The following is a 24,975-nucleotide window of genomic DNA, read 5'->3' on the forward strand; positions in this document are numbered from 1 at the left end:
CCTCTCACGCAACCACACAAACAAAACACAGTTGTGACGCACACTTCTAACATGTGCAGCACCATTTTCCACCTGGTCCTGTCCAGGGAGTTTTGAGAAGGAGGCCAGACAGCAGGAAGAGGCAGACTGTGCAACAACATGGTGTAAAAATATATCTTGCTTTGGTAAAATGACACCCAAGAGTCCAAGGGGCCGCGTCCAATCCAAAACCCCACAACAACATGTTTGAGATTGTGTAACATGTCTGAGTCTGTTAGTGCCTTTTCAAATATTATAAACACTGTTTGAACTGCTGTTTTGGAGAAAGAAAAGATTTGGTATTCTTATACATGCATTTAACAGATAACATACTGTTGTACCCTCACTGCAGAATACATAAAGGGGTTATTTTTAAATTTTATGCTGTAAATCTCTGTATTGATTTCGTACTTACAACCGTCCACCTGCCAGCTCAACCCACCACTGTTAATGTGTTGCATCTGAGAAGCCACAGAATGATACACACACACACACACACACACACACACACACACACACACACCCTTTAATAGCTACATCATAACAAATCCTGCCCTATTAATGTCCTGTGACTCTAATCACTAATGTGATGTGACACATTATGTCTAAAGCTTTATTTTAGTAGTTTAACAAAATAATATTAATAAACCTGCCCCGAAATATACTTTTTTAAATAAAGAAAACACAGGAAGAATCAAAGGCAAACTAATACACAACAACCCCCCCACACATGCACATGCACCAGCAGTCCAATAATGTTCTCTCTGTTGCTGAGTAAATTTACAGGGCACCACATGAACAGGTGTGCGGACACAAGTGTTACATAAAGGCACAAAGAGAGTAAAAGCAAATTATATCATTAGAATGGTTTGTGTCTTCATCCCCCTCTGTTTATTGAACTTGTAAAGATAACCCCTTTGTTGTGTGTGTGTGTGTGTGTGTGGGGGGGGGGGGTCATTCATAAAACTCATCACTGATTTCTCATATACACACACACACACACACACACACACACACACACACACACACACACACACAACAATAGTGATAGTATAAACCTTCACAGTCATAAATAATATATTTTCTTTTCTTTATTCTTTAAAAAAATAACACTTGAGTCATGGCTGTTTTATTGGAGGGCCTCCGTTGTTAAACAACTATTTACAACGTGGTGATTTTAAAGCAGTAAAAGAATCTGCTTCCCTCACCTGTCACAGGAGAAATTATGTAACAGCCATAAATTACTCTTGGTAACAAAAATAAAACTGTCATTCACCTATTTACATCATTATGAAGCAACAACTAGTAAGCAGTTTTCAGAAAGATATACAGTGAAGTAAACAAGTCTGAAACAATGTTTAATACCATTAAAAGAGGACCTGAGGTTTTTCAAGTGTAAAACATTTCTTAAAAGCACAATAGGAAAAACTGCTGTGACATAAGGATGTGGATGCCTGGAGAAGGTCACTGCCTGGTTTGAGGAAACCCAAACAAAAGGAGGAAGATAAATAATTAAATTGCAATAAATAAAGTCAAAGGCAGTAATGTATAGGAGATTTGCAGCAGGAATAAGCCATTAAATATTGTCAAGCAGCAGGATAAGAGCATGGGATGAAGTAACAAGGACTATGAAAATGCTATGATCTTGAGAAAATTCCCCTTTAAGGATTACACAGACATCAAGAAGTACATTTTCATGCAAATATCTAATTACATGCAACAGACATGAGCTGTGTTTTAAAAATAAATGTGTAACAAGAGACATAATAAGTCAGACACTGTTTATATCCAACTCTGTAGACACCTGAACAACCAACTTTTACTTTCTTACCAAGAATTAGATGAGAATGCCACTCTTACATCTGTCCCTTCAATATAAGGCTGCAGCTAGTAGTTGGTTAGCTTAGCTTAGCATAGCATAAAGGCTGGAAACAGGTGGAAACAGCTAGTCTGGCTTTGTCCAAATTCCAAAGCACTAATGAACACATTATATTGGACTATTCCGTGACTTTCTGCAGTCTTGTAGTCATTATAGTCACACTTATGTGACTCCACTTCAAGCACATCCATTTTCCAAGTATCTATGGATATTGAACTTAATGTAAAATCATAAATGTTTCATGCTTTTGAGTACAAACAACAGACACCATGAATACAGAATCATCATCACTTTCCAACTAAATTGTTGGCCTATTCAAATTATTGGAAACTGACCTGCCATTTATGTCATTAAGGATTAGTTTGTGTTCACTGCTTATGAGATAAGTAATTTGGCTAAATGAGAGAAAAAAGTCACATTATATCACTGTCACGCTAGGCTGAGATAATTGACTACTAATAATTTTCCACAGAAGCCAAGAAAGGTCTGGTCTCATTATGTTGTTTTGGCCACTGACAACAGTGCATTGTTGCTTTACCAGAGTAATTAGAGGGTTGTTAGTGTTGTCAGACATGTGACCCTCAATGTCACGAGTGCAGTGTAAACACATTTATATCAGAAGGAAAACTTTCTTTGTTATACATTATGTAGTGTAAAAAGACTAAAATATATATTTTCTTGGTTACACTTATGAATATAAGTGGATAAGAATAAATTATTTTCACACAAAATATAATGTACAAGCTTACAAGCCCTCAGAGAATTCGTAGATCATTTCTTTGGAAAAATAAACCTTTTATCTAAAAGACTGGCTCATGTTCAAAAGAGTATCAGCAGTTTTGTTCTATTTTCTCTTTATTCTTTTAACTTCATGAAACAATTAGCCTTCTGGGCTGAGAAAGGAGTGAAATATATAATTGTTTTTCCCTCTGCAGGATATCAAATGGTGAAAAAACTCCTTATCTAAACCAAAATTATTACTCCAGTGCATGCTCGCCTAAGGTTTTTCAATATTTCTCTTCCTGGCAAGAGTCAAAAACTTTCCTCAATTACATATCAATGACAACCACAAATCAAAATCAGTCTGTAAAATAGGTCCATACTGAAAGAGTCTGTAATAAATATAGATTTCGAGTGTTATATGTTCAAGATCGGCACATGTCTACAATATCAGGTAACTGACTTTGTACTTAAGGGGGGCAACTGTTAAAAATAGACTCACACCCCGAGACTGCCAGCTCTGCCTGAGCTCATACTGAAGTCCTACATCATAGGTCTATATCTTCAACCACACGGCTATGAAAAGGGTACGTACTACATGCATGGCTGAAAATCCCCTTCAAAGGCTATGACATCTGTACTAATACCTCAAGTAATAATACTACTTTTATTATGTGTGATTCAGCTGTGAGCTAACTTGTTTGACATATGTTGGTGGTTTTTTCTTTGGGCATGGTAAATGTTGTCAATCACACTGCTTTGACGCTTACAACACTGATGATGGGTTGACATGCACACACACACATCACACACACACACACACACACACACATACACACACACACACACACACACACACACACACTGCTGTGCTGCTTGACACTCATGATTCACTCTGTAAAGCATCAGAATTAATTCCACATGATTTACACGTGTAATGAATTTTGACAAATACTTGTTGTGTTTTCACCCTGGTCATTTGCAGCAGTGAGTGTTGAGAAAGTATTACATTTTGAGGCAGATAGTGTTATTTTCAAAACAGTTTAGATGTACTGTATTTGGTATTTCAAGCGAGTCGTTCACATACAGAAGCTTTAAAGATGCAGCAGGCTCTTGGGGGTGTTGTGTGACTGAGAGTGTATCTATTTTGGCACAGAGAGTCAAGATGACATCAAATTACACTTTCTTGCTCTTAGTCACGCATGTGCTGACAGCTTTATTGTTTTTTAATGTCAGTACAGATCAATCCCTACCTAATGTGCTAATCAAGCATACCAACAAGATTGATTTCTGTTCAATTTAAAACATCAAAGTGTATGTCAGAGTATGTCACAACTCTGATATATGGACTAGTAGCATGCACGTGATCTAAATAAAAAATATGGACTCTCTGTACAAAATATGATTGAAATCAGAAGAGTAACGAATTAATTTAAGGTAACATAAATCTATCTTTAGCAGTGTTAAGATCATTTGGTACAGGGTGTTATAGACATTGTGATTATAACATTAGTTCAGTGACTATTAACTCTAAAATGAACATTTTTAATGTTTTTGCAGCCCGGACATTTTGTGAAATTAGTTTGTGTTCAAGGTGTTTGTCAATAGAGGTAAACTAGGATCTGTTTTCGTAGTAAACATTTGAGGCCTGAGGCTAGGTGTCCTTCACTGCAGCAGGAATGTGACAAATGCAGGTCATGGGTGAAGATGTACTGGTATTTTTCCAGTGAATGTGCCACCAGTTCCCCTCCTGCAATCTTGTATATCAGGGTGCATGTTTTGAAGCCTCCCCTTTCAACACTTCATATCAAGCCTCTGCAAATACCTCAGGTAGTGGGCAACACTGGCGATAGGATTTTAATATAGGTCAGGTGTATTGTCATTGTTGTGACCAACATTTTAGGATGGTAACTCCCCCAGTGTAACTCTATAATTTCTTAGAACTACACAAAAAAGCAACATTCAATGTCTATTAGCCTACCAAATTATAAAGTTTGGAATGCCATGAATATTGAAAGAATTAACATCGTTATATCTGAAATTTTACAGTATTTTCAACTTAAGGTAAATAAAAGAGCAATATTCATAATTTTGCAGCAAATACGCTGAAACTGGACTGGCCTAATGTAGCCCCTTTGAGCTAATGATTAATACCAGAGATTCTTAAGAATTCTCTTGATATTTAAATACTCGCAGCTCTAAGGGCTTCTGAATGCAATATTTTGGTGCGTCTTGTCTGGTACCGAGCTATTAAGGATTGGACAGCATTGTGCAAAAGTTCAATAACAGCTGTTAATGAATCGCACACTGTCTAGCTCCACATATAATTCCACATGAAAATACTGTATTTTGATCATGTAGACATGCTTTACTACCCCTCAGTTGTGCCAGACAATAGAATTTGGAGTCTAGTCTGCAGCTACAGACACCACACAGACACACCAGACACTTTTATCAGCTACACAATAATGACAACAAGAAGGTGATAAGGTATGTCAAGTGTCCTATAAAAGCTTCTAAAATAGATGCAACACGCTATTTAAATGGGCACCTTCTTAACTAAGATAAACAACTAGAGGGAGATAGTGTGCCTTTACTTCAAATACTTCCAATCGAGGAGGTAAACATACACATGAGCTTCAGATCTTTTCTTCCAGTTTTGCAATTTAACTGTGAAATATTTTAATTCTCTTGTGATGTCATGTTTTACTTTGCAGGTAAGGAATCTAAAAGCACAAGAATGCACTTGGACCCAGTGGAGGTAATGACACCTGAAAAGCCAGGCACAAATAATGTGTGCATAGAACTTTGTGCCATTCGTCCCAAAACTTGGCCTGAAGTTGCTGTTTGACAGCCAAATCCTCACTGCTGACAACCTCCTCAAGCAGCACCACTAGAAGTCCCCATGGATCTGCCACTCCTTTGCACGGTAGACCAAACACAGTCGCCACCAGCTCTTACAGACAGTCAAACAGGGAATCTAGAGTCTCTCTCTCTTCTGCACAGTCCCACAGAAAGCACGCTGTCTGCATACGAGACAGGAGCAGAGACTGTGTCAGAGCCCACTGACAAATCAACCAAGACTTTATCAAACGTTCCCGAATGCCTCTCTCAGGAGAAAACCACTGACTTAGACTGTCAGAAGCCTTCGTCATCCAGCTATAATATGTCAGAGTGTTTGTCACTTTGTTCAGAGCCTTCCTTAATGGATGAGGATTTCAGGGTTTTTAGCTATTTTGGCTCATCAGAACCTCTTTTACCTCACCTCTCTCATGACCTTATTTCCCCTCTTTCTGAATCTTTTTCAGAGTTTTACGTTAAACAAGAACCAGCCCTCTGTTTTTCTCCCATACAAGAAAATAGCACACCTCAACCTTTAATGGAGCCATCTTTCACTGAGCCCATCTATAGTCACAGCTTCAGTTCTAAAGACAGTCAAGCAACTTATCTATTAAGGTCGTTATCACATCAGTCAGATAGTTTAGAGAGTGATACAGCTATAGCACCTGTGTCAGACCTTTATATCTTTGAAAGTGACACACATGACTTCATACTTAGCCCTAATGTTGATCCAGAGGAGATTAAATGTCCTGAATACCGGCCATTATCACAAACAGGGGGAAAAAAGTCAGACCCTGACTGCGATTCACAGTCACTGATGTGTGATTCAGAAAATGTGGTGACACAATGTCATCACGGCTCCAGTGAGGAACGAGCTATGGTGGACTATGAGTCTGACGTGAGCCAACCCACAAGACTAAGACCACCTGCTGTGAATGCCTGCGAGGCAGGCTTGATGTCAGTAAATGATGCTAGACGAGGGAAAGCAGAGGTCACTGATTTAACCCCCCAACCACGGCGCAATGACAGCCCCATCGAACTATGGCTGGACGCATGCCAGTATCTGGCAGGTGAGGATATAGAAGATAGGGATGTTTCGGACAAGACAGGTCATTCTGTGATGCAAGGAGGGCTCACGGCCACCAGTGACTTGTCTTTTCCCACAGGAGAGACACAAGTGTCATGTTACAACCCTGATGGTAGTGAAGTGATTGGCTGGTCCGGTGATGACACTGGAGGTTGGGGGCCACCGGTTGAGAGGTGGTCGTCAGTGGACAGCTGGGCAAGCGCTCTCTCAGACTGGACTGGGATCATCGCGGCTCCACCAGAGGACTTCACAGCTGCCTTCACAGAGATAGGGGCTGAGATAGATGCTTTGACACAGGCACTAGCAGAGGTGAACACTCATATAGATACAGAGACATCTAAAGAAGGAGAGGATCAAGAGTCAGCAGTACAGGCACAATCACAGCCATCGCTCATGGGTATCCAGGATCAGCCTCTAAAGGCACAAAACATCCCAGAGAGCTCTGTCCTCTCTGGGCAGAGCCGTCTCTCGAGTGTTGAGTCCCTGTGTGACTCAACACCTTCCACACAAGGAGAAAAGGAGCCAGAAGAAATCCTCAGCAGCCAGGCTGAGCACTCTCTGCGCCCCACACAGCAGCACTCATCCATGGGATCATCCAGTGCTACGGTGGCCTCTCCTGGAGGATACGGTGTTGATGTGATCCCCCGATCTACTTCTTCCGCTGGTCTGGTCCATTCTCACTTTGGTGGATTTGTCGAGTCCTTTGAGGCAGACCATTTCTACAGCAATGAAGAAGATCAAATCATATTGAATATAGTCGAGGATACAGATTTGGAGGGACAAAACACATATGCAGAGCTAACAATCAAGGAGGTAAGATTAGAATATAGATCTATATTCAAAATTGTCTTTAAAATTGTATCTTGTACAATTCAGAAAAGTACGGCTGGAAAGTTTGTGCAAAAAGCATGAAATGTGAGTAGATATTTCACAACTAAACGTGGGGGAAGGTACATTTCTTTCCTATGTGTTAGTCCCACACATACAGAACCACACACACGTGCTTGCTCACACACTTCTAAACACACACCACCTTCTCTGAAGTGTGTGGCAGAGAGAGAGAGAGAGAGAGAGAGAGAGAGAGAGAGAGAGAGAGAGAGAGTAGTGGAAAGATTCACCCTTCACGAGAAAATAACAGCGATCACCTTCACATCAGTTGTGCTGGCCAACAGATAAACCTGTCATGCGATTTGGAAACATGACCAGAACGTTAAGAGACATTCCCGCTCCTGCCCTTGTCAGTGTTGTCATACCTACAGTATTGATAGCCAGTCAGGAGGTGCGTAGAGTAGTCCTGAGAGTGAAACCCACGCTTGCTTTGGATTGGAGCCATTCATTTTGCACCCAAGGACTGTCACCCATGCTCAATTCTGTATTATTGGATAAATCCTTTGGCTCCCATCTCAAAGACTGACAGCTGCGTGTGCTAAAGGAAACGAGAGTGCCTGAGAGGAAAACTTCAGATGGACAGAAATGGCATCTAATAATAGCTGAGAGTTCAATGATAATAGCATGCATCCGTGGCGTGTCAGGGTGAAGGGGTGAGAGGAGAGCACAGCTGAGGACTGAAACATGACCCTCCTTTACTCTATCTCTCTTTTCATATGCGCCCTTTAACACACCCCATTCCCACCGCATCTCCTTTAAAAACCCAGGATCAGGACGCCAACAGGTCCGTGGGTCCAGGAGACTGCTTTTGATTGGCTTAGGAGCACAAGGCATAGCTGGAACTCCTGTCTATAACAGTGACAGTGCAGGGTTCAGTTGCATGCAGGACATATGGACTGTGGGATTGGATGTAAGAGCATGGTGTTTCATAAACTTCTGCTTTGTGGCTCTATAGCACGGTATGTGTTGAACAGAAAAAATACAAAGATCTGAAATGGCATGTTTTTGTTACCTTCTAGCTGCAGAGTATGCCTGTAAAATAGTTACCTGTTTAATGATATTTATGCCAGCGGTTTAAAAATAATAATTAATAATACTACAAATATACTATTATATTTTAGTCTTGATGGAGTCTGACTTATACTTGGGCGTACAAGGCAAAATTCTTCTAATATTCTAATAAATATCTTGTCTCAGTTTCTTAAAATAATCTCACATTTTAATTAATATTTATCCAATTTCATTATCAGCCCTTTGCAGATGGACTGTGTGAAGTGACAGATGACCACAGTATCTCCCAGCCGGGCTGGGTGACCAATCAGGAAGCTAAAAGGAGCTGTGGGCCAGCTGGGGTTGATCGTGAAGGAAGAGAATCTTCAACAAATCTTTGTTTCCTCACCACTCACACTCTGACAAACTCACACTGCACAAAGTCTGACACTTTACGAGATCTTGTTGGAGCCTGTCAGTTGGAGCCACAGTGGGGAAGTCCCAAGTTTATTATGCCCTTAGCTCCTCTTAGCTCCTCCTTCATCCATCAGACAAACAACAGTTTGGAAGGAGATCAAACTTGTGCCAAAAGGTCTTTCAATAACAACAGGGACCTCAGTTGTGATCACATACAACCTTGCATTCCCTGGCCAACCTCAGATGGGATTACAGACAAACCATATTTGGAAGGTGTTGAAGAGTTGATTCATAAAAAGGAAAATACACTAGAGTCCTCTGATAAATCTTCACCAGACAGACAACTGGACTTAGATACTGCAGAGTGTTTCTTCACTACAAGAAAAACAGTAATTGAGGAGATTAATGATCTCAGTAGAGAACTGTCGAACTTGGCTGTTGTCCCTGCAGATCAATTAATCATCTCAGAGAAGAACCGCATTGCATTCATCACTTTAGATTTAAATGACCCATTTGTCTCCAGGGCTTCAAGTCCCATCGCCACAGTCGTACAATCTAAGTTTAATCAGAAAACAGCTGAAAGGATGCCTCACAAAACCCACAAGTCCACCTCAGAGGGCAAAACACGCTCCAAAAAGGACAAGTCAGCCGGTCATCACCATGGTGCACAAGCTTCCAAGAAACAGGAGAATTTATCTCACCATGTTTCAGGCCAGCAGGTCTGCAAACAGCAAGAAAATCACCCTCTTACTGGAGAAAATCATACCAGTGAGAACACTCCAGCTGGTCCTGAGGACAAGGAGGCTAAATTGGTGATTGAGACTGGTGTGGCGACGGAGAAGGCTCCAAGCAAGACACATGGCAAGAAGAAAAAGAAACATGCTCAGAATGCAACAGGAGTGAAAAGTGTAGGGGAGCCATTGGTTGAAGTGGAAAATGGAGCAAAACCAAAGACTGCAAAAGGAAGGATTGAGATGTTTGAGGCCACCCTGGGTGTTAAAGCTGGGAAAGCTCAAAAGGACAGTGATCAGTCACATAGTACTGAGAAAAAGTCCCAGCAACCAGAGGCTAAAGCTTCCCAGGGAGAACAAGTTCAGAACAAGACGGATCATAAAGACCACAAGCCAAAAAACTTCACCAGTCCTCTGAACGATGATATTATTAAAAGACGACGCCTGTCAGAGCATAAGTTTGGGAAGATTGTCAGTGTTTTGGAGTCTAAAATACCCAAGCCAGAAGTCTCTATCCAGACAAAGGGAGAGGAGCCCAAGGTAGATGCCGGGGAAACTCGGAAGAAGGCATACAGTGAAGTAGTCAAACAGAAAATCCCACCTAAGGAAGGTAAGGAATGTACATTACACCATTTTTCCACTAAGCACTCTTCTGTGACACATTATCAACACAAGAGCAGATATCCAACTGTTCTCCTGCATTATGATATATAAACATACATTATTCACCTCATAATAAAAGCATATGATCACGTCTGCAGAGCCAAAGGTGTTGAAGCCTATCCAAGCAGTGGCAGTGAGTGGGGACCCCCAGAGTCTGTGCCTGTGGTGTCAGTTTGCGGCTGTGTTCTCCCACCACACTGTCACCTGGGGCCGAGACGGCACTGTCCTTTCTGAGATCAAGAGAAGGTATTTTATTTTATTACATGTTTTTACAATGTATCTTCTTCAATTTTACCCTCATCTTTACTCAATACTTTCACATAACTCTACAATAGTACCTAGTACTAGTCTTCTATAGTACTTACCAGTGACTACCACATACTCCATAACCCTATTATCTTTGGCAACTATATGCGCCTTTAGTCTAAGTGATGTGCAGCAGTGAACCTTTTCTGTCTGATATACCCCTACAGCCCCTTACAGATGAACTCAAATCCTTCATTGATACCACCAGTCGTATTTCAAATAGATTAAATAATGGATGTGTATATTGTTACAATGATTTCATACAAATAAACTGTGTATTTTTAGGCCAGTTTGGTCAAGTAACTGGCCTAAAACTACTTTCAGCTGTTGTAACTTTTAGCTACGTATTTCAAATATTACTTAACGGTTTCAACCATTTATCCATAGGCCTACTTTTGGCTAATTCAACTGTTTATCCACTACTTTTAGCTAACTATCCAACTGTTTAGCCATTATCTTTTGCATTTTGTGACACTGTCCCTCTCTCTGAAGTGCAGGGGACGAGAGCAGAGTGTCACTGAACATCTCCAACGCTTCTCACAAAGACTTGGGCAAGTACGAGTGTCGGCTCACCAGTTTACACGGATCAGTCACCCTGGACTACCTGCTCACATATGAAGGTATAATACATGACTTAACATTAACAACTATCTTGAACATGGACAAGAAAAATGTAAGATATAACTATGTATCCATATGTAACAGAATTTACTCAAAAACTGCATTTATTGACCTATTTTACAGTGCTCGGTGAAATTGTGATCCCTCCATCTCTGAAGGCCGTATCATGTGAGTTGTGTTTGTAACTTTACATCACACAGTTTTTGTTTTTTGGGGGGGATTTTGACTGATAACAGAGGACACTTTCTTTTTTCTAGCTGCCCCTGTAGAGATGGGGAGTGAAGAGGAGGATGTCAAGTGTTCCAGGCTGATGTTCAAAGAGGATTTCCTATCTGACCAATACTTTGGAGAGAACCAACCTGTCAGCATCCTCACTGAAAAGGTCCACTTTGGGGAGGGGATGCACCGGCGGGCTTTCCGGACCAAGCTGCATGTGGGTCAGATACCCCTGTTACTACCTGGACACTCTTGTGTGCTCAAAGTACACAATGCTATCAGCTACGGGACCAAGAACAACGACGAGCTTGTTCAGAAGAACTTTACCTTGGCTGTAGAGGTGAGAACGTCACAGGACTCTGATGTTAGGCCTGCAGTCCTTCATAGCTCAAAGTATTATTGGATTATGTTCATTACAGTCCTCTTTGGGTACCACATTACATACACACAAAACACTTTTTCTACCACAGATTTTGTATTAAATGTAATAAATAATTCAAATATAATTGTATACATTGTATAATTGTATACAATACAATATTGTTAGCACATTAACCTAATGAACAGGACTATGTTTTTTTCTGACATGCAAGATTCAAAATTCAAATTGATTGCATTTGCAGTTGAATAAAATTGCATGCATGGCTCAAAAGGTGCCACTAAAATGCCTTTTATTAATTTGCATAGAAAGTATCAGCATTTGTGCCCCAAAATGTACATACTGTAGAATGTAAAATGTGACACTTGGGGCCATCTAGTTTTGTGTTAATATGTCACTCATTCAGTTCTGAGTTAAAATACCTTTTACAAAAACACAGCAAACACAATCTTTTTTTAAAGCTTTTATGAGATGTCTTTTATCACTATCTTTCCATCATTGTGTGCAGAGATCTTCTAAAACTTAAAGTATTGTAATTGACTTCTTACTCTGTAGGAGTGCCAGGTGCAGAACACAGCAAGAGAGTACATCAAGGCATACACCACTGCGGCCCAGTCTGTTGAAGCCTTCGGAGAGATCCCAGAGTGAGTGAGACATACAAAAAACTGTAAACTTAATGCCCAACATAACTCTGCAGCACATCTGCCTTCATAGAATAATAAATAAATAAAAGCTCATAACTTAAATAATTGTATTCCTTGCGTAGGATCATTCCCATCTACCTGGTTCACCGTCCATCCAATGACATCCCATATGCCACACTGGAGGAGGAGCTGATCGGTGACTTTGTCAAGTATTCAGTCAAGGATGGCAAAGAAATCAACCTGATGAGACGTGACTCGGAGGCAGGACAGAAATGTTGTGCTTTCCAGCACTGGGTCTACGATAAGACTGAGGGAAACCTTCTGGTTACTGACATGCAAGGTTGGAAGAACATGGAATTAGATGTTTTGATATGTGTGCAAATATAAATTTTTTATCTGAACTTAAATTACAATTTAGAGCACTAAATATATATTTTTTTGGTTTTCAGGAGTGGGAATGAGGCTTACTGATGTGGGAATAGCCACCTGCAAGAAAGGGTGAGTGTTTACACCAATAATAGATGCAAATTATAGATACATGCAAGCTGATGTATTCATTTTTTTTCCTTCTTTCTAGATATAAAGGCTTCAAAGGAAACTGTGCCACCTCCTTCATTGACCAGTTCAAAGCCTTGCACCAGTGCAACAAATACTGTGAGCTCCTGGGCCTCAAATCCCTGCAGCCCAAAGCTAAAAAGCCTGCATCTGCTCCGAAACCCAAACCTCAACCCCCTGCTGCACCCAAGAAAAAGACATTTGGGCCAACAGTGAAGGGAAAGTCATAACAGGAGGAGAATCTTGGACTATGGCTTTCATTTTTATTGAAATGGTGAGGTTTTTGGTGATTCGCTTCACTCATGTTGGACCTCATCATGCAGAGTTTGGGCCTGTCAAAGGGGAATCAGAAAGGTGTTCTGGGTTCTGGACTGTGGCAGGCTAGATCATGGAGGACACCTATCGTTACGCAGTCAGTTTTTGCTTCATCTCATGTTGAACATTTGAGAGATTTATTTATTTTAATAAGAAGATTTAACCAGAGATGGTTTCTGTATAACTATGAGTATTTCTAATCTGAGGAAGGAAACTTTATTTAGTTTTAGAAAAACTGTGACAAATTTAAAAACACTTGAAAATGATGATAAGAATGACGAATTTGTCGACAGTGTTGAACTGTGATGTCTTAGAGATTGCTTTTATTGATGAGGTGCAATGATTTTCTTTACAGATCAATGCAGAGTTTTTCTTGTTTTTCTACTTATGTGATGTTTTCAAACTATTAGTTCATTAAATTAATGAACTTGTTAATTAATTGATTAAAGGAAATGTCTTTAAAGTAGGTTGTACGATAAAATAGACACAGTAGAGGAAGTATATTGTTTAAGGTTCAGTTACACTGTATGAGTGGGTAATATGATTTATTTGCAAGGTGACAGAGGTATTTGATGGGCGTATATTCAATTTAATCTTACATTACTATAATGTTTGTTCATGTAGTAAAGCTACTGATTTAAGATGTGCTCATATTTATATCCCAGAAACAACACAAAGTTATTTTGTACACATTAAGCTAAGTAAGCTAATGCCTTTGAATGTATTCACTGAAAAATGTGAAAATGTATAGATTTTTCATTTTATTATGAGGGGCAATTCTGCTTGTTAGATTTATTTTTGAATATCTGACATCATTTTAAGGATCTATACTGCGCTGGTCTAGCTCAAACTAAGTGAAAGACATGTAAAACTAAACCCAGTCATGGCACCAGACTAACCTGAGAGAAAAATCTAATTACATACATAGCCCATAGGATCAATTCAATTGCAGTCTCACACGGTCTCTACATATAATAACCCTCTCTGTCCTGCTCTCACTGTTGCTGTTTAAATCCCTGACCCACATTTCTGACATGGCTCTCAGGTTGCGGCTATAGCCAGTGTGTATGCAAATAGTAGATCTTTGTTATTAAAGAGATGTTGCTGGTTGGAGACGGTTTCTGATTTCTTTTTCATTAAGTTAAATCAACTCACAATTAATGTAATGTGACCTCTGACCTACAGGTTTGAGAGACGGGGTGGTATTGCACCATGATTGTGACACTGTCTGTGTAAATATGCAAATATCTGTTTTTCTTCGTCCATAGGACTGGCGTTGAAGGTATTTATAAAATGTGAACATTATGTCTTTTTAGTTCTGAGGAATTGCTAATGCGCACTCTTTAGCAAGAGACAAAAACAAACACTGTTTATTCATGTTATTTGCATGGATGAAGACAATTGTGCAAAACATATAACACTAGTGCCTGACCTGCTTACATGTTGGCAAAAAGTTGGCAGCATGTCAATATCTATATTTACAGGTTAAGGTCTCCAGCAGCAAATTAGCGCCTCAAACGCAAAAGTAAGTGGGTCACACTCTGAGGCTCAAGATCATGTACGACATATCAACACACTGCAGATCTATTTTCATCTCTGCCCCTCCTGCGTGGTGTAATGTGTTCCTATACTATAGGCACTAGCAGCAGATGAGGACATTTTTTTCAGGCTTTATGAATCAGGAAACTATTAGAAACTATTAGAAAGAAGCCACAAAACCAACAAATGACAAAAGAAAAACAAAACCCAACCAGGCAAACCAGGAAATTGAGGAATATATTGAGGTCCTTTTCACACTGTAGCTATTTAGTGTGATAATGGCGTTTGATACAGAGGACACAAACACCATTGTCACACTCCACAGCTCTGGAGGACAGCATTTACTGTAGATGTTGCAGACGGAGAGGTTGTTAATACATACTGGTGGACGGACAACCTGGTGAAATAAGGAAAAAAGTAGTTTGGTGACGTGTTGAATCAATAAAGAGCAATGGATAGAACAGAAAGTAGAGAAAATCAAACATAATGTAGTACACATGATGTTGGTTTGTGGTGTTTTCACAATGATTTATGATTTTTTCCCTTTCAATATGCTGGAATACAACCCAAATGAAAAACAGAAAATAGGGTAAATAATGCTGTGTAAATACACAAAGTGTTATCCAACTGACCAAAGTCCGCTCACGTCTTTTTCTACTGATTGTGGGGATGCCTGCAGCTGTGTGTGCTTGTGTGTGTGAATAAGAGAGTGTGTGAGTGAGTAACAAAGTAAAATAACCTATTTTTTTTCTAAATTACAACCACATATTTTTCTAAAATGTTATTGAGAAATAGAGATGGTTCAGACTGTGTGTTACACTAGATTCAACACATCTTTGTTGTTTTTGCTTTTAACAATATTACATAATGTTTCTGAGCTGAAATTGGCCCCAAGTGTTTGTTTCTAACTGTTAAATTTGATCAAATTTCATCAGTTATCAACTTTACAGACAAACCTGTGAGTTAAAAACATTACTTAAAGATTCCAACCTATTGCAGGAAAACCAACTCACCTCAAGTTTCTAAAGTGGATCCTCTCTCTAGATTCATTCATACTCAGGGGTCACTCTCCTGCTCCCGATTCTTCCAGCTACTCTCTTTTCTCTTCTCGTTCCCTCTCACACCGGGGTATCTTTGTCTCAGAGTCTTTCCAAACAGTTAAAAGTCCAGTGGTGCCTTCAGAGCTGCAGGTTCATGTGGTGATATGTGGTGCATTTGGGTTTGATGCTGTCCCGTCCAAGTCTTTATGTAGACAGAGCAGGGTTTGGACAAACAGCCAGTTCCACATTAGTGATAAGCTACAGGGGAAGTATTGATCGACCCTGACCAGAGGTATAGGGTGAGGGGTGGAGGAGGGGGAGACCAAAAAAAAGAAATAACTGCCCCGGTGAGGCAACAGGGTCTTAATACCAAGGTTTCACTGAAAGACACCATGGGCCAAATGTAATAGACTGACAGGTGATGGTTCCTAAAAGAAGAAGGAACTAATTCATGTAATAAGAGCTGGAGTTTGGTGCAGATGAGAGGCCAAAAAGTCAGCAAGGTAACACAACCAGCAGGCACAAATCAGGCACTCATAAAGTAAAAGCAAGTCAGTAACGCCGTTGAGTCAACATGCATTTTTGTTATGCGTTTCCTGTATTATCTTAATGCAAAGACTTATTTCATTTAGATTCACTCCAAATTCTAAGTAGTTAATAGTTAATGGATAGAAAATAGTTACACTATAAGTATGGATATGCCATGACTCCAAGGTTCAGTTTCATAATAACACCTGTCACCTAGAGCAGATTATGAAATAAGCACTGGTTACATTGGGCCGTTGCTGTCCTGGGGTCAGGCCTACGCTCTTCTATCATCAGCAGGGGATACTTCATTTCACATGTCTTCAACAAAGCAATGTTTCAATTTTACTAAATGATACAATAACTTTAATGCCTTGTCTCACCTTGTTTTATTTAATTTAAATTATATCAGTCAGATTTTGTTGTCTATGTATATATATGTACATGGCAATCCTGAAATACGCCTCCAAAAATAACAAATCCAAATTTAACCACTGGAAATAGCATCTCTTTAACTGGAGGTCTGATATGTGTCACTGTTCAGTTTTCAACCTCTGAAGCCCGAATATTAAATCAGTGATTCGCAACCAGGGGTGGGGGAGAGCGGGGAGTGTTGTAACACTGGGATAGCTGTAACACAGTCAGTTTGACATTGGCTTTTGACAACTTTAATTTCATTTAGTGAATATATTTTGTGTAACTGTACATATAGATAATATAGTCTAGTGTCTGACCTCACACTACGATAAATCTTATTCTGATTGTACCTCACGACACTAAATTACAATTTTTGTGTTTCAAAGTAAGAATTCAGAATGTTGATTTGGCTCTTTTTATTAAGTGCTTTGCTCATTGAAACTGTTGATGAAAACTGAGCCAAAGCAATCATAAAATATCATAATAATACTGGTGCGTTTAATTTCTTTCATATAAAATATGAATGTTATGAATGAATACTCTTTAAAATCAAATATTTTACACGTTTGTCCACATGACACTTCACAGAGGAGTTAAATTAACAATAATTACTAAAATATGTAATGTTTTCAATATATTATCATCCACTGTTGGTTCAGGTTATTACTTTAACTTGCCATCAGGGTTTCTTTAAGGTCAAAGCTGTGACATAACACAGGAACAGAAGCCTGTTAGAAACTCACAGACCAAAACTATCTTATCTTTAACAGAAAACTAAAGAAAAGTGTTTGTGCTTTCTTATGGTTATTAGGAGTTATGTTAAGATGTATTCTCATTTGCACTTGGTGACATTTTTTTCAAGCAGATGGAATGCTTTAGAAGTTGGCTCTTGGTTTGTTTGTGACCAGATCGAGGGTAGAAGGACTTGATAAAATGTCCCCGGACTGGCAGGGTGGCTTTTATTTGCTCGTCCTTGGAGCTGATAACTCCTAGATTGTGATTGTGTGAATGAACTGAGGTCCCTTCACCACACCACGTGCGCACAGAAAAGAGAGACAGGGACATTTTGAAGTCTCACTAATGTCTCAAGACAGGTGAAAAAGTGATTTTATCACAAGTATCTGGATATCAGGAAACTGTTCCAAGGTTGGCTGGATTTCAAAAATCTATTTATAATGTGGATGAACTAACATAATTTCCCTCAGCAGCAGACTTTCTGAAGCAGTATTTTAATATTTCAGCTCCCTGTGAAGCTTATATTATATATTTGAAATACTATTGGGTAGGTTTGTCTAGAATGCATCCTAACTTACAAGATGTTCACGTATTAGATTGAAATAAAAGTTTTAGCAAGTAGTGACTATGGCGGTCAATTAAATGATAAAAAAACGATATTTTACTCAATAGTAGTAGTAACTGATATATAGATGTACCTATGTAAAGAAAAACTAGACTTGAGAAATAAACAAAAATTTACTGAAACAATATAGTGCACTCACAAAAACAAAAATAAGAATATACAGTAAATGTCTCAGTTTGATCAAATTTGTCAACACAAGCATGAGGAGGCACTGGTGCTTATGTTTATTGAAAGTGGGATGTCTACATGACTGTGAGTCAATGTGTTTGTATTGTGATACCTATTCTGACAAATACCACACATATTATTATAAAAGAACACAGTGAAACTGAAAAAAATATTTTCAAAACAATGAAAACTAAACTAAAATGAGCTGGAAACTAAATAAAAACTACAGAACTGCAATAAGAACTTAATAGATTCAGTGAAGAGGGATTTTAAATTTGGGATTTGTAAAACTTAATGTTTATGTGGGACTGTTGGACAGTAAGTCTATATATCTATGATATATTTTTATGGCTCTTGTAACTGTCTCTACCTCATTAGTATTCATACTCACATTCACTCAAACAACACACTGAGAAGTTTCATTTTTATTTGACTGAAGTTAAATGAACCACAAAGAGTTGCAGAGAGGTGGAATCTTTTAACAAAAGTGATATTTCCCATCATTCATTAAAAAAAGAAAACCCTCTAAAAAAGGACTAATCGTTACTGAGTTACTTTAAGGAGTGGGGTCACAGGGGGGAGGAAACACAAGGGAAGGAAAATGTAGAGAAAAGAAGAGAGGAAATAGAGAATACTAAAGGATGTGAAGTCTCTGCTTCACTTCTGTCAACTTTTTCTACCTTAGCAGCAGCCCAGATTTACAGACTATTTATATTGCACCAGGTACGTGCTCCGAATGGAAAAAAAAAAAAAAAAAAAGGATCACATTCAAGTTAATGACAAAAGACATACAACAGGTGACATGACCTCAGAGTGATCTATAAAGTGCCCTTTAGGTTCAATGGTGTTAGAAAAAGGAGAGAGAAACAAAAACATAAAAAAGAAACAAAAAAAAATTTCTTTGTAAGAAACGTGCTGCTTTATATTCAGTGGCAATCACAGCTTTTCTCTCAAACATCCGCGCACGCACACGGCTTCATTTTAGTGTTGTTGATCAGTAATACTTCTGTTAAATGTAGTTCATACATATATTTATATATCATGAAAGAACTTAAAATGTTTTTTTTTTTCAAGAACAATTTACAGCATTATGAACAGCAACAGGCATGAGAATATTAATATAATCATGATGCAAACATCTCAAAGAAACTATTACCAGTTTTTAGTTTTCCCTTCTCGACCTCGAGAGCAATTACACGTCCAAATTACTACCATGTAGTCAAAGCAAACACAAGATACAGTTTCATGCTGCTTTCATAGCACTACAATAAAAACCATTTTATTCAACACATTTGCTATCACCATAACAAATGATATGGATTACTTATTTCCCAGACTAGCCAGATTTACACTTCACACACCATGTCATATAGAATTGTCAAAATAGTAAACAACATTGTTCATCAGTACAAATACATTGAGAGTATTTTCCTGCAAGAATTATAACAATGATTTAAAAAAAAACAAAACAAAAAAGAAATCTGTTCCAGGATGACAAAAACTATAAAAATCATCTTTGGGGCTTTATTTCATCCCCCATTCTTGAATCCTTACCAGTGGCTTTAAAGTAAAAGAAAAACATTATTCTACAAAAGGCTGCAGTGGCGATTTCTGATCACACAACATATAGACAAGGCTCTACGGAGGGGTGTGGCCGATTTCCTGAAATGTGATTGGCTAGCATTCCTAAGGTAATCCGGTGTTGGTCTAAGGATTTGAGAGAGTTGTGATCATAGTGCCATTGCAGTTTCTTAGAGAAATAGTGCATGTAAGAGCCAGATTAAGGCCATGCTAAGACCCTCCCATTGAAAGGTGCTTGAATACTGTGCTATAGTGTACATAAAGGAGCTATTGAAATGCATTAGTGTTTTCCAGCACTGTAGATTTTCACAGGACGAGGGTAGAGGGGAAAGAAACGGCAGATCAGGGGGGCCAGCTCTCGTCATGTATCGCTCATGCCTGTGGATAATAGATTTCAGCATTCAAGGGTGCGACTCTCTCGTTCTTTCCCCAGCACCTTTAAAGAAGTGGCCTACCCGCACTGACAAGATATAAAGATGTAGGCATATTGGCTCGACAAATCGCTGTACAGCCTCGAACCACCGTGCTGTGGAGGTGGTTCACAGTCAGGCATTACAGGACAACATGCTCGCACAGAACTGCTACAGCAGCTGGTTTGACATCCCTGTGGCTTTCTTGTTTAGTTTGTTTTTATTGTTGGTTGGTTGAATGCAGTCAGACGCCGCCATTTAGTCAACCCCCTCGAAGCCCTGCGCGTTCTCCACAGCCATGAGGAGTTTCTCTCTCAGGTCCTCAAATGATTCGTAAGTGGGCAGATCCAAGCGGTTGAAACTGGGAAGAAAAAACATTGAAATTATACTTAAATTGGTATTTAATTGGTAGCCACTGAGTATTTTGTTGGTTAATTGGCCGATTTGGTTTGGTCCAGACTGAAATATCTCAGCTATTGGAAGGATTGCAATGATATTCTGTGCAGACATTTGTGTTCCCCAGAGGATGAATCACATTGACTCTTGGTGGCTTTAAGTGAACTCTAATATTAAATGTTATTCTCTTAAACTTGTTACAGACATTTATGTTTACTGCTCCTCTAGCGCCTCCAGCAGGGCAGACTTTTAACTTGTTCAATACTTTGGTTTATGAGCAAATACCAGCAAACAATTGACATTCCCATCAGCCTAATTGTTAGCATGCTACCATGTTAAACTAAGATTGTGAAACATTACACATGCTTAGCATTAGCATACTGGCATTGTCATTATGAGCACACTGATGTTAGCCTGTAGCTCAAGGACTGCTGTGTTGTGCTAAGTCCAGCTGCTAGCATGGCTGTAGACTCTTAGAGTTGTTTTTCTGTGTGTGAGCGTGTTTGTGTTTGTGTGTGTGTGTGTGTGTGTGTGTGTGTGTGTGTGTGTGTGTGTGTGTGTGTGTGTGTGTGTGTGTGTGTGTGTGTAGTAGTAACATACCATGTGTGGGCTCTTGGCAACTTATCTGGTGTTCCCCACTGCTCAATTGTGAACAGCTGAGGTCCATTAGAACCTGGCACAAAAAAAATAATTATGATACACAGTTGATCTCTGGGTGAAATGAAAAGATTCAATCATTGCTAGGAAAAAGAGATTTTGAATCTGTGTAATTATTGCATTTTATATAAATAATTGTCCTTTTTAGATACTTAAGCATTTAAAGCCTCATGCATACTCTTACAGATGTACATAAAATGATTTATTTTTTCTCACACTAATGCCATGTAAAAAAAAAAAAACATAAAAGTCCTAGAATCTAAAAGCACTGGGCAGTGATAGTAATTCTTGGAACTGCAACTGTTGACTCATCTGTTCTTAGAAAACTATTTTTATGTCTTTGTTTCATAAAGTTCAGGACCTGCAGTTTCAGGAGATAATATACGACTTTAAAGAACTGGTCATGTTATACGAGCGGGAAATAAAGGAAACCTGAAGTTATCTGGTGAACATACCATAAAGCTCGGCAAAGCCATTCATGGGTACTCGTGACGTTCCCGTAACAAACTGAAGAAGTCGGATCCTCTTTTCAGCATCCATCAACAGGACAACCTGAAGAGACAAAGAGACAAATACTTAGTTAAATAGTTCAGAGAGTTCATAATACTTATATATATTTCCACAACTACAATACACAAAAAGATTAAATTATTCAAAGCACTAAGGTTTTACACAGTTTTACAATCTGTGTGTTTAAGAAAAAATGTGACTGCACGAATTCAAACAGAAGCTGTTTGAGCCAGTTCATTTCATCAGATGACATGACATTTTGTGTACACACACACACACACGCACACACACACACACACACACACACACACACACACACACACACACACACACACACACACACACACACACACACACACACACACACACACACACACACACACACACACACACACACACACAAATTATGGCTCGTGTGTATTGTTTGCTGTCTGAGGGGATTTGTGTGTGTGACTGTGTGTGTTAAAGCTCAAGTCACGACAGATGATAACCAGGGCAGGTACTACTTTAGGCTCTTTCATCAGAGCAAACAAGCCTGTTCTTCCAAACAGACTTTGATCTTCAAAAGCGAGGCCAGCAAACCTGTCGCAGGCTGGATGGAGGAAAAGAGGACTGGAACCGATGTTTATTATGAAACGTCCGGTTTCCACGACTAATATGAGGCAACATGCGGCTGACGATTTTACACAGTACACAAAAATCTACTGTGCGTGTGCATGTTTCTGTTGCATTTATTTACACGTCTATGTGTTGATGTATCAGACGTACCTTCCAGAACCACTGTATAACAGGATGGTTGGGACAGTAGCCATTCTTATAAACAGTGTGTTGTCTCCAGTCGTTGACGTCGACGTCACCCAGACCACACATGAGCAGCTACGCAGAGACAGAGGGCGAGGGAGAAGAGAAAGTATTTACAGTCACTGCCACTTTCCATCTCAAGACTGTATTCTTAAGATAAAGATATAATAATTGGAAGAAAGGGTTTAAGATATAGAATTCATACTTCCAGTTCGTTTTCATCAAAGATCTTGATCAGATCTATGAGAATGAGCTCAGTGAAGCCCTGAAAAGTAAACAAAAAGGGAATGAACACATAATTCTGATAAAAGTTAAAGTCATGTAACATAACTACAGAACATCCCACTAAAGAACGGAGATGTTACTAAGTTTTGAAAGCAACAAATATTCAAAGAAGAGGTTGAATTTAAAAAAGAGGGCCTCAGACACGCCAACACAAAGTCTGTGCTCACACTGCCCCCAAGTGGCGACTGTATTATCGCACATAAATACCTCCAGGAAGGCGTTCATCTGCTTCTGGACCCGATTGACAAACCTCCACTGGATGACCAGGCTGCCAGAGGGAAGATTATTAAGACATGAATACAAAAACAAGTTTTAGGAGATGATAAAAGCCTGTAACTATTCATGAAAAGAAAAAGAATGAAGAAAGTGGAACAATACTGATAATGTCCTTACTCTATGTATTCCTTTTTGTTCTCATTGGTGACCACCATGTCTGAGCCGCTGGGCTTCAGGTCCACCTGGTACGTCTAAAAAAGAAAAACACATTAAAAGTAAAGGGCAGGAAACTCCTGATAGCCAACTACATTACTTTACTGCGCTTAAAAATGTGTATTTTAACAGATTAAAAATCACCTGTCCAAAGTTGTCCTCGTCAATACAAAACCTCAGGTCCAGCTCAGTGGGATCATTCTCCAGAATCCACTTAAGAGAGTTGTAGTATTCGCTGTCCTGCAGGGATACAAGGCAGGGCAGATGAAAATTAGTCACAAAGAAAATGTAATCATTCATTGGCTTTTATTTGTGAGATTGCAGGCTCTCATTCAAAATTGCACTTATGTAGATCCATTCCAATCAAACAAGAAACCCTGTGGTCAGTGCTGATTGCTCAACTGTTAACAAAAATGCTAACTGTTCAAATAATTTAAATAAATAAGCAAATTAAAAGCACTAAATACAAATTACAGACTATTTTACAGTGCCAAACTCAGTGGCCTAGAATTAATAATTAAAAAGTAATTTATCCATTAATAATTTAGCAGCAATGAGATCTTACCACAGACTCCATGTCTTTGAGGGAGATTTGTTTTCCCAGCATCATCTTGTAGAAGGGTCGTATGAAAAAGCCTAAGAAAGCAGAAAACAACACTGCGCTTTAACAGTATGTGTGTTCCCAAACATCAACATAAACATTGCCTAATTGTTCTAACACATGACAATCTTGAAAATACACATAAGAACAGGTTACCATCCAGTAGTTTTCCATGAAACACAGCCATTCCTGCCACACGTCCGATGAACTTGAAATACGAGAGGTGATCCTCGTTGCACAGGCCAGAGTTGGGATTGATTTGGAGAGTGTAGTTGTCCCTGTAGAGATACAAGAGGAGACCACGAAAGTTATTTCCATGGTTTCATTTACAGGCTATTCCTTAATGCACAGAGCAGTCAGTAGTACCAATGGGTTTATTTCTCCTTAAAAAAGGTCAATAAACATAATATCTTGACTGAAAATCTAATGGTTTTCGCAGCTGCAAGCGATATAAAAGGAAATGGATTTAATGAAAGTCCAGAAAGATTGATAAGTCAACATACAAACTTTGCCCTTGATTTAATAAAATAATTATTAATTACCTCTTGATCTAATTGAATAAAGCTTAAGTTGTCATACGTGCTCCAAACATTTATTTTAATGATATTCATAGGACTTTATGTCACTAGATGCTCAACTGCACATGGACTCTGCTGCTCCACCTGCAAATAGCAAAAAGTGCTTTTTTATAGAAGTCATATTTGTCCCTACTTAACATGGCAACAGACCTTACAGCTCATATTGCAAAACACTGTTTAAATATTACAATTATATTGTATTTTTCACTGAGACTGTGACTTCCCAGTTACAGGTAATAATGAGAGTGGTTTTATGCAACCAGGAGCAAACATACAAGTGGAGAAAACAACTTCAAGGTGAGCTAAGCATCAGCTTTTCATTTAACTGCAGCTGCATGATGATATAAAACCTAAATTATTAAAGTTGCTGTGATGATGAACAATCACAATGGGGTTTAATTTCGATGG

General features: G+C 39.0%; 2 protein-coding genes and 2 long non-coding RNA genes across 13 annotated transcripts in view; 1 reads left to right on the plus strand and 3 right to left on the minus strand.

Moving 5' to 3' along the window:
* Nucleotides 1–1,094: 1,094 nt before the first annotated feature.
* On the minus strand, nt 1,095–10,432 carry LOC127370722 (uncharacterized). The gene is made up of 2 exons (XR_007886270.1): nt 10,301–10,432; nt 1,095–7,264 (listed from the first exon to the last, which is right to left on the minus strand). It is a non-coding gene; the product is annotated as an uncharacterized LOC127370722 (long non-coding RNA).
* alpk2 (alpha-kinase 2) lies at nt 6,939–14,383 on the plus strand. Of its 2 annotated transcripts, none has more exons than XM_051413056.1 (10): nt 6,939–7,358; nt 8,684–10,181; nt 10,333–10,480; nt 11,033–11,160; nt 11,285–11,329; nt 11,419–11,717; nt 12,312–12,400; nt 12,523–12,740; nt 12,850–12,898; nt 12,978–14,383. In XM_051413056.1, exons 1-10 carry the CDS (start codon nt 6,939–6,941, stop codon nt 13,183–13,185), a joined length of 3,102 nt encoding a protein of 1,033 aa, XP_051269016.1. In that variant the 3' UTR covers nt 13,186–14,383. The 2 variants fall into 2 exon arrangements, with proteins under 2 accessions (XP_051269016.1, XP_051269017.1); XM_051413057.1 differs by lacking the exon at nt 6,939–7,358 and adding an exon at nt 8,191–8,392.
* Nucleotides 14,384–14,612: 229 nt separating this feature from the next.
* LOC127370721 (uncharacterized) lies at nt 14,613–16,126 on the minus strand. Its single transcript, XR_007886269.1, has 2 exons — nt 15,823–16,126; nt 14,613–15,206 (listed from the first exon to the last, which is right to left on the minus strand). It is a non-coding gene; the product is annotated as an uncharacterized LOC127370721 (long non-coding RNA).
* A 2,600-nt stretch (nt 16,127–18,726) lies between these two features.
* The window catches only part of nedd4l (NEDD4 like E3 ubiquitin protein ligase), a 43,181-nt gene continuing 36,932 nt past the window's right edge, over nt 18,727–24,975 (minus strand). For all 9 annotated transcript variants that reach the window (XM_051412444.1, XM_051412442.1, XM_051412443.1 and 6 more), the window contains 10 exons: nt 24,146–24,267; nt 23,954–24,024; nt 23,533–23,628; nt 23,353–23,426; nt 23,167–23,227; nt 22,880–22,939; nt 22,642–22,749; nt 21,819–21,915; nt 21,307–21,379; nt 18,727–20,671 (listed from right to left, as the gene is read on the minus strand). In XM_051412444.1, the coding sequence (XP_051268404.1) occupies nt 20,569–20,671; nt 21,307–21,379; nt 21,819–21,915; nt 22,642–22,749; nt 22,880–22,939; nt 23,167–23,227; nt 23,353–23,426; nt 23,533–23,628; nt 23,954–24,024; nt 24,146–24,267 (865 nt within the window). In that variant the 3' untranslated portion in view covers nt 18,727–20,568. The remainder of the gene's footprint in view (nt 20,672–21,306; nt 21,380–21,818; nt 21,916–22,641; nt 22,750–22,879; nt 22,940–23,166; nt 23,228–23,352; nt 23,427–23,532; nt 23,629–23,953; nt 24,025–24,145; nt 24,268–24,975) is intronic.

Source organism: Dicentrarchus labrax, unplaced genomic scaffold, assembly GCF_905237075.1.
Source record: "Dicentrarchus labrax unplaced genomic scaffold, dlabrax2021, whole genome shotgun sequence".
Taxonomy (NCBI): Eukaryota; Metazoa; Chordata; class Actinopteri; family Moronidae; genus Dicentrarchus; species Dicentrarchus labrax.